Source organism: Acyrthosiphon pisum, chromosome A1, assembly GCF_005508785.2.
Source record: "Acyrthosiphon pisum isolate AL4f chromosome A1, pea_aphid_22Mar2018_4r6ur, whole genome shotgun sequence".
Lineage (NCBI taxonomy): Eukaryota > Metazoa > Arthropoda > Insecta > Hemiptera > Aphididae > Acyrthosiphon > Acyrthosiphon pisum.
The window spans coordinates 154232785-154252139 of NC_042494.1; the positions used below are offsets into that span (position 1 = coordinate 154232785).

At 34.1% G+C, this 19355-nt stretch overlaps 2 protein-coding genes and 2 non-coding genes across 6 annotated transcripts in view; 1 reads left to right on the forward strand and 3 right to left on the reverse strand.

Annotated features, from left to right (window-relative positions):
• Positions 1-485: 485 nt before the first annotated feature.
• On the forward strand, positions 486-7535 carry LOC100167086 (serine/threonine-protein phosphatase PP1-like). Its single transcript, XM_029488625.1, has 2 exons — positions 486-2267; positions 6573-7535. The coding sequence occupies exons 1-2, from the start codon at positions 1785-1787 to the stop codon at positions 6783-6785; spliced, it is 696 nt and encodes a 231-aa protein (XP_029344485.1). The 5' UTR covers positions 486-1784; the 3' UTR covers positions 6786-7535.
• A 126-nt stretch (positions 7536-7661) lies between these two features.
• The window catches only part of Polr2h (polymerase (RNA) II (DNA directed) polypeptide H), a 129660-nt gene continuing 117966 nt past the window's right edge, over positions 7662-19355 (reverse strand). For 2 of the 3 annotated variants that reach the window (NM_001162344.2, XM_029486137.1), the window contains exon 4: positions 7662-7890. In NM_001162344.2, coding sequence (NP_001155816.1) covers positions 7773-7890 — 118 coding nt within the window. In that variant the 3' untranslated portion in view covers positions 7662-7772. Of the gene's footprint in view, positions 7891-17919; positions 19350-19355 lie in introns of those variants that run through there. The other variant, XM_029486136.1, reaches the window with a different exon arrangement.
• Mir34 (microRNA mir-34) lies at positions 10503-10570 on the reverse strand. Its single transcript, NR_040156.1, has one exon. It is a non-coding gene; the product is annotated as a microRNA mir-34 (primary transcript).
• Positions 18135-18213, reverse strand: Mir277 (microRNA mir-277). Its single transcript, NR_040143.1, has one exon. It is a non-coding gene; the product is annotated as a microRNA mir-277 (primary transcript).

Sequence of the window (19355 nt, forward strand, 5' to 3'; positions counted from 1 at the left end):
TTTTATATGATTTAATATTTTAATATGATCAATATATGTCGTCTGCAATATAAGGCGAGGCGCGTACCTATATCGTAATCATTATTTTTTAATACAATTGATTGTTTTCCGAGCAGCGTTTATTTTCCTATATTACTCAAAATTCCAATTTTAAAACATCCTATAAAAATAACAAATACCTAATATTAAGATAAAATACATTTCTTTTATAATTTTAAAAGAAAATAGTATTTATACAACTAACCCTGCTTCAGGGTTGGCTGCAGCTCCATCTTGAAGCTAGTTGTTCCAGCTCCCGCAGGCAAATAAAATGATAAACAATTTAAATTTAATGTAACATTTTTGTATCAGATTTAAAATAATTACTCGATGTCTCGATGTTATTAAATTGAATCCATTAATAATAAAATAATAACAAAATAGTTAATATAAAATTAATTTAAATCATATTTAGATAAAACTATTTTAACGCGATATATTGTGACAACAAGCCCTTCATATTTTGTGACAAAAAACCTTATAATACATGATAATACTATAATTGATAACAAATTAACTTTATTGAGAGTGTGTTATCAGTTTATCATCACATCAAATATGACAGACCACCAAAATGGCAAAATATGTATACGTTAATAGTTAAAACTTACGTCTTAAGCTAGTTACACATATAGTTATAGTTCATCGTCGAGACTACAACGTTAGATTATAATATATTATAGCTTAAATAAATGGTAAATATTAAATGTATTTTAAGCAAAAAATGTACTCTCGGACTTTTTTTGTCTTAAAATTTATCATACGACTTCAATAATCAGCTGCTTACCGAGAAAAATGTTTTATTTTCTTTGTGTTAGCTGTTAATGTACATGACAACACACTTAACGAACACAAATGCCATCTCTAAATCTCTTTTTAGTGTTATTAACATTGTGACAATAGTAAGAACCCATGTGACAACTAACCCCGCGCGGTCTCTCCTACACGGTGCCATGCCTTTATTTCAGTTTTAATTGGAGGGGCCCCAGAAGGAGAAACCTTTTTTGAAAGCCCACATTACAAAAGAATATACGATCGCTAGCTGTTTTATCTCACTACAATTCCCATCTAACATAATAATTTTAATATGTCGGGTAGGCAAAACAGCCTAACTTTATTCAAAACGCGTTGGAAACTTACTTAAAACTATTATATTAATGTAATATTGTGGTACCTTGCTCATTTTAGATTTTTCCAGAAGGTTCGAACAAATTAAAATTCAATACTAAACACAACTGCTAAAATGTTACTGAAAAATAATGAATATTATTAAGATAAGAATTTCTCAGTGCCTTCATAATATATTATTACATTTCCTTATAATTATAAAAGTAGGCATGGTAGTCGTCAGGTATAGCTTTTAAAATATCAAAAAGGTGAAAATGTCCCCCCACTAAATTCCACCATTACATAACAATATAATATGGGTTATCTATTATATAGTTATTGCAGCGTATTACTTATCAACTGCAGTTACTTGTTATAGATTTAGTTTTATTGATCTTAAATTCTTAAGCATCGGCAACGTTGGCTTTTAGATTTTTGTAGGGGGTTACAGTTGGTTTAGGAACACTACTTGTATGCGGGGTGAGGATTTGACACTAAAAACAAAACTAACGACGTCGGCCGTTGCTTGACCTCAGAACACGTTAGTGGCTGATGTAAACCACCTAGCCACACCACGCACCTATATTTATTTATTATTTATTATTATATTATATTTGTATGAAATAAAATCAACGATTATGCACATTAAATGCGTCGCGAAGGTGATCACTCTACTGCTGGCACTCAAGACTCGGTACCCGGAAAACGTTCACCTGCTCCGAGGGAACCACGAGTGCCGTACCGTGAACGTCCGGTACGGGTTCTACGGTGAGTGTCGGTCCCGGTACGGCCTGCTCACGGGCGCACGGCTGTGGCGAGCGTTCAACCGGACGTTCGACTGCATGCCTGTGGCCGCGGTCATCGGCGGCCTAATATTCTGCACGCACGGCGGCCTCAGCCCGGATCTGCACCACATAGCTCAGATCGACCGGATCCGAAGGCCCGCCACGGTGCCCAGGCGCGGTGTGCTGTGCGACCTGCTGTGGTCCGATCCGGCAACAGGCCCGATCCAGGGCTGGCGCAAGAACGTTCGCCGGAACGTGTCGTACGTGTTCGGCGCCGACCGGGTGACCGATTTCCTGTCCAGATTCCGGTTCAAGTTGGTGGTCAGGGCTCATCAGGTACTATAGCTATATCGGACCTGGTTCACTCGACTCGTGTATTCGATGAATACTTGTCATGAAGTATGGGAACAGAGTTGCCACTTGTACGAATAAGTATTCGTATAATATATATTATATTCGTCAAATACACGAGTCGTGGCAACCTAGTTTTACACTACGGCTTGTACCCATGGTACTTAAATATACATAAATATATTATTTACCCGGACACCCGGTGTCTGGTTACTGCATGATCTTGGTTATAGGTTGTGGGGTGTCAAGGTATAATCCCCGATTCTGACTTTTTCTACAAGTAACAAAGTAATATTTTTGAAAATTCTTGAGCTGCACTAAAAAGTGTCAAGTCTATTAAAATTGTATGTATTTTTGGTTTTCTTAAACGATATTAGGTAGGTATACTCAAAATAAAAAAAATATATTAAATACCTACCACTAAATATTTTAAAATACATTTAACGTAGGTACCTAAACATAATATATATATACCGATATAATATTGGCCAAGATGGCAAGATTTAAGCTATATGCTATTCTATTAGTTCTAAGAATTGAATTATAGTTATACAGGGTGAAGCAGCACTATTTAACAAATGTTACATTTGTCAAATAGTGCTGTTACAGCCTGTATTATAAAAAAACAGATTTAATTTATATAATATTTCGTTCTAATAATCTACGTCATTGTTTTATATCGTATATACTTAGTATATTACATTTATACTTTATTTTTTTGGACTACTTATCCCGCTTTGATGGAAATAAATAATATAGTTGATGGGCGGGTACGGAAAGTCGAGTACCTACGAAAGTACGAACACGAAGCGGACATCCGATCAGTATTCGTATCAAACATAAAATTATATCTTTTATTTATGACGAACATTTACCACCCTTGATCTTATTCTCTACGTATTTACTATTTTAATTTTATAGTTCGGAAACGAATTTTTCAATACTATACATCTATATTATATTATGTGCATAGAATATATTATATGTTTAAATGTAGGGCCAGTTATATTGTCGTCCCCTCTTTTGGTCACTCGGGCGTTCGTTACGAGATTGTATTATCATTATACCTTCGTTGTTGGTTCACAGCCCAACTATGCTAATGTTTTAACGTTTATAATGATAGTATTGTTAGCTTGTAATTTGGCAATGGTTTCAGATGTGTAAGGTTCAAGTATTGAGGTAATGTCAAAGAACTTTATTAAAATCTCTACGTTTAATGAGTTTGTTTTATTTTTTATTTCTACCACAGACATTTATATTTTTTATTATTCCATGCTTATACCGAGTGCACAATGTTTGGCTAGAGTTATAAAGGTCTAAATAATGCATTCATATACCTACTAAGTATATTTTATTGGTACCGTCGCTGCAGGGATTATATAAGTAAATAAATAAGTTAATTATGGGCTTAGTACCGACCACGAGCTCTATATACATTAGATATATTATTATTTAACATTTGACACTTCAATTAAAAATTCAAAACGAAGTAGTTTTAAGCTTATCATGCGTGTAAATTAAAACGATTTTGTTTATTATGTAATACTATAATGAAGGTGTCTAATTTATAATTGTTATTTATGAGTATTTAATTGAAACAATAATTATTTGTTATAACTCAGTCATGTCTTTATTATTGGCTCTATGTGTAATAATAGTTATAAGCCAATAATAAAGTTATAATACTTATCCTTTAGAAAAAAAATTCAAGCTAAAAGAAAAATAATAATAAAAATAATAAATAAGAATCATTTTCGAATAGAACTATAGTCTAAAATAATACTTACGTAACTTATAAATGTATAGGTACTATAAATCATTTTCCAAGGAAAAGTTTCTCATAATTTCATATAATATAAGTTTAATAATAATAGGAAACAAATTACGTTAAATATTTAAGTTTTTAGATAGGCCAACGAGGATTATCTGCAAATCGTTATGATGCCCCATATTACAGTTTCCCACCTGGCTTGTGGGTATATTAATATCAACGCTTCAAGCTAAAATAGTTTCTCCAAGTGGAATGTAAGTATATATAGGTATGACCGAATATTTGCTTGGAATTTTCGTAGGTACATAAACATAACAAATTGCTTTTAGAAATAATTGGTTACGTTTGTTCAGATGAATTAAGGTATAGGTAAATTCAGAAACTACAAAAGTTTCAGCGGCTACTTAAATCTTATTATTATCTAAGTGAACTGCAGCTGTTATTATTTAATATTATTATATATTAATTATAATGTATTAATGTGTCATATTATAATACGTAATTTATGGTAATATAATATTACATAATCATTTTTAATGTGTAGGTTTAGTGTGTAACCTTGTGAAGAAAGCTTGTAGAACAAGTTCAACTAATCAGTATAAAATATTTATTATTATTTTAACATTTTACGTGAATGTCACTACTTTAAAAAAATATATATATTATTGTATTTGCCAAGACAATATTAAAATTAGAAAGGATGTACGACGAACCCACCCAAACTCTGTTACTTCTTTGAGTAACATACTAAAATAGTATTATGTATTATATTATAAGGCTATGTAGGTAATTTAGCAACTTAAAACTTTTATTAGGTATACAAAATGTGTAACTTTAACTCCCCAACTAAAATTGTTAGTACACCTTTACAGCGTTCACATTAAACAAGTTAATATTATATTATAAATTAATTAATTAACATTATATTGCCAGACTGACAGTGTATAATATTATATGTCCTAATTACATAAACTGTTTAGGATTATTTTATTTAAAAATATAATTTATCGTGATAAACCTTTAGGTATATAGGCATATAATATATTAGGTGGGTATGTTGTATTTATATTATACAGATTACGATAGTGTTATGTTTTTTAAATAATAAGGCTGTGTACCTAGCATGTAAATTATTTTTTAAGCAATATTACGTTCTGCAGAATAGGGTGGATACTCGTATATGGGGTGTTTTTTTTTATATTGCCTAAAATGAATTATTATTTACTCCAAGACAGTGTAACCGTTATCAAAAAGTGTACGTAGGTATTTAATTTTTGGTCAATCTATTATAGTATTATTAAAGTTTGTAATATATTATTAAAATTCTATGCTACCTATATATTATATTATAAGAGTAAATAATATAGGACACTGCGCTTTCAGATTGACCAATTTAACAGGTTTAATTGTTGGTCCAATAAAGCATACTTTATATAACAATATAACATAATATGTATTTATTTATTTTATTTGAATACGAATACAGAATAGGTACCTATATATGTTTCTATAAGCAATGCAGTTCAATCTACGGCATGATTCGTATAGATAGTCGTAGCCCATAGGTATGCAGCAGATATGCTTAAACTAAAACAGTTATAATCGGACCGTACTGCTAACTTGTATAATATATTTTTCCGATTCGTGCGACATTGAACCTAAAATGTAGGTTATGAAAACAAGTCATCACGAATTTAAATTTCTTATATAATACCTATGTATTATACAATTTATAATATTCAATTGCAAGTGGAATATACTTATAGATACTTACCACTTACTTGATTTACTGTACGCTAATCAATTACCATAATATGTTATGCATTCAACTGCATTATGTGCTGGTTAGCTGCAATCAAACACATGCGTCTGGTATAGAGATGTGAGGTCTGTAAATTTACCGGTTAAATTTTACGGTTAAGCGTAAATTTACTTAAATTTTACAGACATTCTTTTTACAATTCATAATTTCGAGTGAGCCCTCATTTTTAATGTTTTTACTTGTGTAATAACTTTTATTTAGGTAGCCAGAGTAGTTTATACGAGTATACGACTATAATTGCAGACACTGTATTTTAGTACATAGTCGTATAATAGCCGTATAAGAATAGTCAATAGGTTAGTGTAGATAGTAAAAATGAAAAAAAATATTAATCCTACAATTTTTTTTTACAAAATTTGCCAATTTATCAAATTTTACGTACATTTATCGAACACTTTTTACCGGTGAATTCCACATCTTTAATCTGGCACTATTTCTGTGCGAAGTACTAAAGCGAAGACGTGTTGTACGAATTTAAAATGTGTGTAACCATATGAAAAGCATTCAAAATTCTTAAAATTGTTTTGAAATCCCCTCCCTTCGTCCACTATAGTTAGCCTTATGTAGTTATATAGTTAGTCTTATGTAGTGTGTACACTGCAGAAAAAGATTACCGAACGTTTTTTTTTTTTTATTTGTGTTTCAAATTATTATATTTCATAATGAATGTATTACGTATTATGTGTCTTGCACACAGTGCGTGGAGGGAGGTTACCAATTTTTCGCGGGCCGGAAGCTAGTGACCGTGTTCAGCGCACCCGATTACAATGGATACGGTTTGCCGGGCGCCGTCATGTCTGTGAACAAACACGTCAAATGCACTTTCCAGCTGATACCAGTTGCAGGAGGAGCAGCACAGAACAAACGTTGGATTGCAGGGCGAAGGACGGCCAGTAAAATACCAAAATAATCCTGTTGAACTGCAGCGTGAAGGCGATTTTTAAGATGACGCGTTAACCTGCAGCTGGACATGAGATCTCAGAATCCTTCATTTTTAAATTTTTTACAGCAGGTGAACACTGAAAGATATATCACGTGGTATCGAAGGCCACGAAAGAAAGAAAAGAAATATATTTTTTAGAAAATCTAATAAACTTTTTTAACATACATTGTCGCTTGCTGCATATAATAATATGTGCATCGGAATCCTAATTAAAAAGATTTTCGTTATTATTATATCCATAATATACTATCGTGCAGCGCGGATAAAAGACGGCACTACGATGATCATCCATTGTATATTTTAAAAGCTCTACGCTGAGTGGTTTGGCGTGAGTCTGATCATCTCCCTCCGGCTGGGGTGCTAAGCGTATGACTATCGACCCTGTCTAGAGACACGTTTGAGAGTTTTATTATAATATGTACATTGTACCTATATGTAGAAAAGTATACGGCCAAAGTCATAAAATATGACTGAAATGAGATGCACCACAATATTTATAATGTTTTGCAAGATATTTCAAAATATTTGGTTGGGAGGTATGCAGAAAAACTGGAGTGAAAACGGCGATTGTTCTATTGCATTAAAAAAGCAGGCAATATTAAAGTATTATAGCAGTTATGGAAGATATCGTTGTATCGATTAACGGTACAATAGGTAGAGGGATTATATTTTGTAATCTATTATTAGTTATAAAACTGGATGTAAATAACATTCCTGTCATGACTTACCGCATGACATCAACAGACACATCTAGATAGCAGGTATATTTATCATGCAACGATAAGGGTACCGTCAACACATTTTAATGAAATGGTATTTAAAAAAAAATAATAATAAGACAAATATTATCATAATACATATTTGTAATGTTTATATTTTAATTGTATAAAAATGTATACAGTTTATCTTTGCAAACTAATTACAGCCCCTTCTCCCCCCAAACTGTAAATAACTTTAAAAAGCTAATTTCTTCATCAGCAGGTAAACGCATTGGTCCACTTCGAATCCGTGTAAATTGTTTGGGTCACCCAGCAGTCGCATCAATAATCCACCAAATGATACGTAAGCGGCACTAAAATATAAAATTAGAAAATTAAAAGAGAACAAATTTATTATTATTATTATTATTATTATTATGTTATATTAAAAAAATGTCAAAAAAACGTTACTACATTATATAGGAATAAATTAATGTAATATAATATTATGCGTAGAGCGTATTGTAAATAAAATCAAGAAGGGGAAGGAGTTCATCGATATTTATATAGTTTCTCTTCTTATACAATCGTTACCTATATACAATCATACCTATATAATTTTTATGCAGCCAGCCATTAAATTAACTCGTATAGGGTATAGGATTACGCAGGGAGTTACGCGTTTGTTTCGTTTTGTAATTGATTGCAGCCAATGAGAGATGATAATTATATTATTCTACATTACTTTTTATAGAATTCGGTGAATACTATTCGTTGGTAATAATGAGAGGAACAGTATCGCAATAAAACGTACAAACACCTTCGAATACAGATTATACCTACTACAGAGAGTCCCGTAGTAAACCGGAGAGTCCGGATATTCTAGTTTTTTTTTTAAGTTTTTCACCTACGTTCGTTCATTGGGTATGTTACTGTCATAATTCACATAAAACAGAATATTATAAGGTTTATGTTTATCATTATCACAAAGTAACAAGAGGGACGCGAAAAAATCACCACAACACCCGCGAGTCGTAAATTGCGAAAAAGTTTTAAATCGTTATAGGTTGTTGCGTTTGAAAAAAAATATATGATTTTATTTTTATGTTTTATTTTTCACTCGTATCACGGCGACTGTGACACTGTGACTTTGAATGACTGTGGAGTTTTTTTTATCTGTAAGCAAGTTTCAAATTTAAATGAAAAACGCACTATATTATGAATTTCCCCTTTCAGAAAAATAAACTTACGTATTTTCATTAAAGTAAAATTTACTTTTATACCGCCCGCTAGGGAAATAGGGATTACTATATGCATTGTGTATCAGTATATGTATACGACTCGGATATATAAAAGCAAACTCAAGTAATTGGGTCCACACCGAATCACTGAGATTCTTTTACTATCTAAAGGTTATTTACCGTCTACGCTAATTACATTTTAACTACATATAATATCATCAACTCATCCACGGCGACAGATATTAATTCCGTATAAAAGTTATACTATTTTTGTTGTTTATTGGTTAAAATATATAGACACAATATCTGAGTATGAGTAAAAAAAAATGATAAACCCCGGACCTATACGTTATAATATTGTCATACGTTGATTTATCATATAATATCACATAATATATCATATAATATCATTTAACATAATATTTTGTCAAGTTATACTGGTCCCAGAGGAAGGGAACAATAATAATATAAATAAATAATTTTTGTATGAATGTCAGATATTATTATACTAACATGTGATAATAATATGTGTACAACAAATGAACGAACACGGGCAAGATAAAAAATAAAAATAAATTATGTATACACCAGATATGTTTTATTTGAAGTGTCGTGGCCCTGAGTAAAGTGTTATTATTTTATTTAGTTTTTAATTGCTCACGGTTCACCGCATATACACACGTGCAAAAAAAATCTAATCTGGGTGTAAAAACTGTTCACGACGCGTACCGTCGACCGCATTCAACGTGTGCGCATTTAATAATAATATAATAATTATAATATTAATAAAAAAATATTTTGATTTAGAGGAATGACGCGCGTATTAGCTTTGTGGCCTGTGGTAGTAAGTTCTCCTAAGACTCGACCGATCGGTACAATTCGATAAAACGTTTTATTGCGACACTAGCTGAATAGTCGTATGGATTCCTGTCTCAAACTCGCTGCGCTATATTATGTATATTGTATATTTGTATATAAATGTACTTTTACTAACTTACGCGTATTAAGAAATACGTGTATTATTTATACATAATATATAAATTATAATGTATGTACACGAATATTATATTATTATCAAACTCCTCGAAAGGGTCTTTGAGGTACCTATTTTTTTTTTTTATCCACACTGCAGTTGGCCAATAATATTGCAATAAATTATGAACGCGTTGATAAACGCCCCCCATGGCCCCATCCATCATATTATTATATGCGTGTGCAGCAACACATGCACAGTGATATATAATATAAAATCTGGTCTGTTGTATATCAACTCAAGTAGTAAACTGGAGACCGCGTAGTTATTTTAAACATAAAATATAATCATTATTATAATATTGTATAGGTATTTGACATTTGTATTACTATTAAAATTACATAATACAAAAATAAACACGTAATAGTGATAACCTCTGGTTTATATATTACAGCTCGATTTAACGCGATCCTAACATGTAAGTATATATGCATTAATACACGTATTAAAATATATTAATGTGGTACCTTATGATGATTCAATGTAAGCATAGTAATGAATAACTGGTTTTTTATACATGAATATAATGTTGTTATTATTAAATATTAATTACTACTATTACCATAGATTATAAATACTAGTATTCATACTAATCACACTAGTATAATCAATGCTATTACTACCACTGCCTACTATACTACTATTTTCGTTATTCTACATAGTGAACTTCGTCGTCGTCGTTGTCGTTGTCGTTGGACATGGCCTGACGCCCAGTGGAATGTGCTTAGTGGCCGTGAGTATAATATCAAATATGTACACAACCAGCTAATCACACTGCCACAGTGCGAAAATCCGGCATAAACACTTGCTGCAACGATGATAGAATACGGATAAACATACAAATATACATAAATACGTAATAGATACTAATATTATACACACATTAGCACATAATAATATATATGTATATACACAGGGTGTGATTCACACACTCATCCGATTTTATCTTTAAATTATTCATTTATTCTGATATTTGGAATTTTCAAGTTTACACTATAATGACAATATTTTCAAATACTAACCACCATGTTTTATAGTGAATTGTTAGTTAAGCGGATGGTTTTGTTTGAAAATATTGATGCATCTAAATCGAAAGCAAATGAGTATCTACTGGCTACTACCTAGTTTCTGAGCTATTAAACTTTGTGTACTAAAGATTATCTTAGTCATTGAGTAATGACTCATTATCCTCTCTTTTATATTCGTTTAAGAGGGCGTGCTACCCGTAGTGTTGTCTCCGTCTTACAAATATACAACATAGCCAAAAACTGTTTTGTGCGTAACAACTAACAACTAACTCTCTCTGTACTTATAGTAGAATTATCAAAACTCTACAACGTATTGGCGATTGAAAGCTTATCAATTGTAAGGCCAGCGGGGTGTGGATCTGTAACGGGAAACATGTAAAATAACATATAAATGATACATATAGCGTCCCCGTTACATCTTATCAATTTCGATCGCCAATAGGGAAGAGACTGTGATGTAGAGTTTTAATTGTTTTGACAACTAATTAAATGAAAAAAAAAAACTGATGTCCTCAAACTTATAGTTTTAACTGTATTTATGTCATCAAAAAAATAAACACAAAAAAAAACGTCACAAACAAATTTCTTCCCTATGCGTTGTGGAATTTTGATAATTCAGAGAATAAATACAGAGATGAAGTAAAATAGTTACGCGCAAACATTTTTTGACTATGTTGTACATTTGGAAGACGGAGACAACACAATATTATACAGGTAGCAATTTATGTTATAGATATGGACAATATTTTACAAATCATACAATATTAATACTGATTAGTGATTACTGATTACTATAGTTTTTAATTCAGCATAGCTCCAATTATCTTCTACACAATATAATATATCGTGAATATATCGTGGACTATACTTTTAGGACTATATTTTTAAATAGGCGTCTACTTGGATTTTTGATACAAAATTAATGTATCCTGTAATGATACAAATATTTATTTTTTCAAATAAGTACTAGAATTTGTTTGTAAACTGTTAAGAGGATGTCAACGCACTATTTGTTTTCTCTCTCTGGCCCACGCACAGCATAGACAAAATACATTAACGCAGAAACATTTTTTCTATGTTTTTAAGTAATCTTGGAGTAAAATCACTCAGTTCAGAAAAGATAGAGAATAATGTTTTTCAGGAAATGACATATCTATTGATTTATATGACTTTGTATTCGACTTTCAAAAATATGTTGTACATTTAAATGATGTTTAAATTGTTTTGAGACAATATTTAGACAGATCGATATGACATTCCCTCAAAAATATTATTCTCTATCTTTTTTGTAATGGATGATTTTACTCTAAGCTTACTTAAAAACATAGAAATAATGATTCTGCGTACCAAAATCATAATTTTGTCTATGTTGCGCGTGGTCCAGGGAGAGAGAAAAAATAGTTCGCTGACATCCTCTTAAGCGAGGAAATCATTTTGTAAATGTTAATGTTTTGCATATAAATAAATCAAAATTCGAACGATATTAAACTTAACTTAAAAGTAGGTAATTAATGTCGGTATTAATAATATTAATATTAAAAAAAATGGGGGTGAGCGTGCTGGGTGTATCACCCTGTATAAATAATACAATGCGTGCAGTCTTAAACATATTTAGGTATTACAATATATTATTACAAATGCGGAAAGAATTTAAAAAAAAACATGTTTTGATATATTAATCAATCGAAAACATAGTTGTAGTTTGCATATTATTATATTATAATAATAATGACGGGTATGCCGCACGCCGGCCTAGATCGCGTGCGTTTTCTTTACCCCCACCCTATTATATGTGCACCATTTAAAATATTCGAATACAAACAATATTATCCATTACACGGGCTACGAGGTGTATATTATACGCCAACCGCAACACAGGACAAAAGCATAAGGTATACACATGCGTATTATTACGACGTTTATATTATATTAGATATATTGATTGTGTGCGGTTCGCCGACGCCGAACAGCAGCGTGTAGGTATATGTTATATGTTATATGTATACGAATATGTTATTTCGTATTATATTTATGCGGCCCCGAGTATTAGTATTTAATATTTTTTTGTTTGTTTTCCTCGTCACGAATATAGTATATGCTGTGGAAACACTATGTATATATTGCGTATATATGTGTTCATCTGCCGCTTGCGTTGGTAAAAAAAAAATTGCGTTTCCTATGTGTAATATTATATATCTACTACGTATTACATATTATTAAGGTGTACGCGATGCAGCGTGTCCGCTCCATTGCCCTTCGGCGGCCTTGACATTTTTATATCATTTTGTACATCGCCCAGAACACGCCACGGATATTACCCGTTGTTCTATAACATTTATCGTAGTACGCTTTTATTGCTGAAGAAGACGACTTTGATGAGCTGTGGTGGGGCATCGGGAAAAACCGAGTAAAATGGATTTAGGGAGACGGTCACCGCCTCCAACATAAAGCTGCTTATGGGGTTTTACTACCTACTAACTATTATAGTATTATATTATATAGTACTATACGGCATTGCAAGACGAGGATTTAACTACTGTGTGCAGTGTATTATTTTATCATTGTTTCAAAAATTGAAAAACTATTAACGTTTTTGAAAATATTTGTTTGCTATTTTTTATTTTATCGTTGAGCTTGTCATTTTTTCCTTTATTTAATGATAACGTAAATTTTCAATTTCTTATTATCAGGGATTAAACAATAGGCTGAGTAGGCTGCATTCTAGGGCGCCAATAGGGCCAATTTTCATTAGGGGCGCGACAAAATTATTTTTGTAATGGTGGGGGAAGCACTAAATTAAACTCAGCCTACTGGCAGAAACGCTTTAATCAGACAACCGCGTTTGTTCCAGAACAGAATATTTTTCTGTGTATTTCGATTTAAAAAAATCGAATTTAAGACGAGAAGGTAGCTAATAATTAGAAGTATTTAAAGTTTAGATGATCAGATTCACTACTCAGCTTATCTAAACTTAAAATAGGAACTAATTAACTATTCGTCCGAAATCTAATTTTTATACATAAAATCTATTCCGAATTTTTTTAATATGAAAAATGCAAGTTGTCAGTTGTCATTTTCAAAATCGTTTGTTTTACGTTGAACGAATCATCTGCAGTGTATGGAAATGTATTTCAATCATCGCGTAAATAAAACTTATAATCATTTTACATCGATTGCATGTCCCCGAGTGCACGCACCGCACGTATATACAATATAGGTAGTACATTATAGTACCTATCCATTGTCATTCGGCACGTTACATGTACCTATGTATAATAATTATAATAATATATAATATTATAATTGTTGGGCTTCGCCTATTTGGGTTCGCGGCGTCGAAGTTCGCAAATATAAAAATTACGAACCAGACATTGTTGATTTGCGAATAAAAGATAAAATTACAAATTATAATATATCGTCGTACATACGTCATCTCATTAGATCGCTCGTCGTGTGTTTAAGACTATAAAATGTTATGACTTATAGCCACATAGGTGTTTAGGATCGATATCGTGTCACGTCGACCCAGTGTGCTGTAGTTAATATACGTCGTCGTCTTTGCACAACAATACAACATAAATAGGTAAGGTATAATAATATAATATGTATTATGTATACGTATAGTATACGATGGTATTGTTATTTATTATTAGATAGACGTTTCGTAGGTGTATTCACGTCAAGAATTAGTTATAGCATTAACGATTATAGGTCAGGAAAATCGAAAGGTGCAGAATTCGCTTTTGTATAATAAAACACCGTATAAACGGGAGGCATCTTTTCGTTAAAAATATAGATTAACATCACGCACCGGTATACGACGATTATTATTCAGAAATATAAGTCATACCTATATATATACATCGGACGTTTAAGAAATACCTGACGATTCGCGTTTAAAGGATTATAATTTATAATAATATACGGTTTTTGTACAATTATGTACATAACTACCTACTTGTATTGTACATTTATACGTATACAGTAGAACGGGGGTAGCACGTCAATCTGAACACAACCGCGGGTAGTACGACGGTGCGTGCGCGTGTGTGATGTATACAACATTATAATATTATATAGTAGCAAATTACATGCAAAGACCTGAATATTATAACGGACGTCGCGTGCGTTCACGCTATTCATTTGTATAGGGTAGTTATGCTGATGCGGTATAGCTGCTCGTATATATACCTACCTGCAGGGGGGCGAACATATTATACATATATAATATAACAAAAACAATACATTTAAATATGATTGCGTACAATGGAGTAAGGGACTAGGAAGGAGTAAGGAAACGCCGAGCGTCGGACGTATGTAAAAATGTGTGCGTATTATCGGTCTCGATTGCCGTAAACAGCCGTACGAAATATTATGCAGTGGCTCTGTGCAAATATCTCGGGCAGGAATTCGGACGTGCAATATTATGTTAGCAGAAACTGACTTGTTTGAAAAGACTTGCTAGGCCCTGCACGAACGTGTCCGATACACCCACCACCACGGCGACGACGACTAATGACTATAATCGTGGCCTACGCGGATGTAACATGACGTGTAAGTCACATATTGAAATCATCGATATTATATCTATGTTATTATCAGAGCGAATGGTCGGAGAGCGAAGAGTCGCCGAGACGACCTTTCGCCGCCACCGCAGAGCTGTCCGTCATCGGTGGAATTTCCACCGACTGCTGCCAGTACTTGATGTAGCCGCGCCAAAGGTTATAATAATATATTATGGGTACCTACCAGCAATAATAATAATAATATAATATGGGCCCGCAGTGTTTTAGATGGCGACAATAATAATTATTATTACTATTATTGAAGCAGAGGTCGACCGACCTCTCCTACCCGTACGGCCGTACACGACGTTAAATGATAATAAATTGTTCATTATATTAAAACACACACTGCAGCACATTAAAGCCATTCGTATACACACACACGCGCTCATGATGATCGCCATTTAACAACTCGCCTCGTTTTCGTACATTATATTTTACGAACACGTATACAAAACGACGATGACCTGTCAACCACTCAGCAGCTGCAGTACGCACTAATAATACATTGTCATATTATTAGTTATTGCATGAATAGAATTCCAAAAAATTTACCAACATGAGATCCTATGAACCGTTTACAACGTGTACTGAATATTATGTAGTTATTGGGTTAGAGTGTTAGACACCTATATAATGCAACGTATATACAATGTATACATGGATATAAAATAGTTAATAATTTATAAGTTATTAATGGTTCTAATCGGTTTATGAACAAAAACGGTCGGAATTTATTAAAACTATAATATTTATTTACATTTATTGGTCGAGGGGAAAAAGTTAAAATAAAAAACAAACTCGAAAATCCAGTTGATTTCATAATAATTGGTGACTTTCCCAGAGATTGATATCATAATATCATAATAATATTCTATACTTATCAAGACATATTATAATAGTATGCAAACTAGAATACCTAGTTTTATCCTGTAATTAAAAACCTAGTTTCTAAGATGTATAAAATAATAATAAAAAAAAAACAAAACAGACGAAAGTATAATACTATTAACTGCAGTTAAACATTTTAAACGTGCACGCTTGCATGACATACACATATATTCTTACATGTTAATTACTAATTTTTAAGTATGTATTATAAAGAAAATTGAAGTAAAAAAAAAAAAACAATAAAAATACTAAAAATACAACAATGACAATATATATCTAGACATTTATTACACGTTATAATATATTATTAAAATAATAAACAGTTTTACGTCGTACAAAAAAAAAAAGTTAACGTAACAACAGTTTAGTGGGACCGATTCCAAGAGCCGAACGAGAATATTAATAATTGTCGCTGCAGACCTATGTAATTGTCCAAAAATTATGTACATTATGTTATGCGACAAAACGTGATAATATATAATAATATATAACACATAACGTGAGCTCGTTAACTTCGAACTAGTTGTGAATATTATTATTATTGTTCAGTCAATAATTACGTACGCGTTCTCGGCAGCCGATTTAATGCGTACGTAATAATATTATTATATTAGTGTAGCAGTTGTAATATTATTATTATTTACCAAGTAACAATAATAACGTGCTGCACTTGAACTGTAAATTATAAATAATAATATTATAATAGTATAGGTACGCAGTGCGCGCGTTGAACTCTTGGTACCGAAGGATTTGTAATAATACATATAATTCGCATAATACCTATTACAGCCACGTCACGACCTGCCTAACCGTCGTGGTCGAGAACAAACAATATGCTATTAAAACACAACAAACGCGTAAACAACACCACACGTAATAATAATAATAATATATTAAATTTGATAAATTGTATTATACAGAGCTCGCGTCGTTGTTAATCGCGATTACTGCAGTACATTTGCGCGCGTTCGTTACGCGCGTGCGCGAGTGTTGCGTCGGCGAACCGAAGAAACTGCGCGCGTGCATAAAATTATGGACGACGGTATTGCATACCACAGGTAGACCGTTGGGAAAAATAAACTGCACCACAGTACAATAATTAATATGAATATTAGGAAACACGACGGCGCGGCGGCGATATCGGAAAAGAGATACGGCCGAGGGGCGTAAGCACGCTGTCGTTTTCCTGCAGTGCTGCTGCATTGTCGCGCGGGGCTAGACGAAATACGCACATACGACTAATGATCGTAACGGACATTGCGCGTGCAGTATAGTATTATTTATTCGGCGGTGACCGATTAAAAATAGACCGACCCGGTTAGGTTAGAGCTACACGGCGGATAAGAGGGTAAACGCGCGTCGCTGCAGTGGGCCAAATCCCCCGCGAAATACGCGTATTGCACGACAATAATTTACTAACGCCAACATCGTAACATTATTATGTTCTATGCATAGATTATGTACATATTATCATCGTTATGGAACATTATACTGAACTACGCTCGAATCGTGACAACTATAATAGTATAATAATTATTATACGGCAGGCAGGATATTAACGTACGGGCAACTACGCTCGTATTCGATTGTACCAGCGCGCGCGAGGAGGCAATAAAAGTAAGCGCGCACGGCGGGCATACCGTACCTATTCGTGGCGATCAATACGCTGACGCAATAAATAACAATCGATTTGTAAACAAAAAATTCAAAACAGTAACTGCTTGAGGATGTCATCGTCGTCGTCCTCGCAGCCGTCGTCGTGTGGCGGTACTGGTTAGGTGATACTATCCCAGCAGCATTATAGCGGTACATGGTATAACAGTGACGGACGGTTGGACAGTAGAAAAATGGGCGCCGAAGTGTCGTACCAGATAGTGCATTTACATGATTTGGGAACGGCGAAAACCGTGTGTCCATGTCAAAAACACTTCTGGTACGGTCTTCGAGCACCCGTATACGAAACGTGTGTACGCGGTGTGTGATGATGGTGGCGGTGGACGGCGGACGAGTAATATCATGCAGAGTAAACGAAACGAAAACGAACGGATACGAAAGACACGAACACCGAACGCGGACGGCTCGTGCGACGCGGGTAGTGAACAGCGACAGAACACACGGACTGCGATGTAACGGCACGCGAGCACGCCCGTAGGCACTACACCGACTGTTTGCCGATCGCGTAACGGCGCGCGCCGCCGCCGCCGCCGACCGTCGGTCTCTGCCGCAAACGACCGAAGAATGAAATGAACGACATGTACGCGGACGCGCCGGCGGTGACGGCGGCGCGGTGGTGGGCGCCAGCCAAAGCCGTGGCGCGGCGGACGGGCGCTGCCACACTACGACGTTGCACAATCGTGCGCTTGACGCCCGTGCTCGCGTGTATTTTTGTGCGTGTGTGCTAGCGTGCAACTGCGGCGGCGGTGCATCGCACGTCAAACGCGGTGAGGGGGAGGGGGCAGCGTCCGGCCCTACGCGCGTCGTGTGTCCGTCGTAGGAAACTATATACGCGCGCGATGTCCCCCCTCGTCTTTCCACCGCATGCGAAATCATGCCGCGTAACCACCGCAGCACCACACCCACCCCAACCCACGCATAGATGGACAGCCACGGTTATATTTTTTTCTCTGCGAGCGCGTTTGTACAATTACTTCAACCCCCGTTGACCGGTTTCTCGGGTTATATGAGGATCTTAAAAACGGATAGAGGTCACCGCCGCGCGTCGTCGTTATGATAATATATGGCGAGAAAACAGCGATTAGCGATAGTATCGACTAAGGTCTAAGAACAACACAAAGTTCGAGACTAAGAAAATCCATCGCGAACAAATCGATTCCGGCAATACGAAACCAAACATTAGTTTATTAATCATTCGATACATGCGATACTGTCGATATTGGACTCCCGCGTTTAATAATGTTTGCCGCGTGCGAACGCAATGAACCGTACATTGCAGTGGGTAATTGATTATTAATTATATCGGCATTCGCGCTTCTAATGATAGGGAAACACCACGACGACAGCGTCAGACGGTGATAGTTTTATGTCTATAGGCATATTTTACAGTGTGTATAATTACTATAT

Coding starts and splice junctions, on each gene's coding strand:
- LOC100167086 (XM_029488625.1), top strand. CDS start 1,785: ATGCACATTAAATGCGTCGCGAAGGTGATCACTCTACTGCTGGCACTC. Junction 2,268..6,572: donor TGGTGGTCAGGGCTCATCAG/GTACTATAGCTA, acceptor TCTTGCACACAG/TGCGTGGAGGGAGGTTACCA.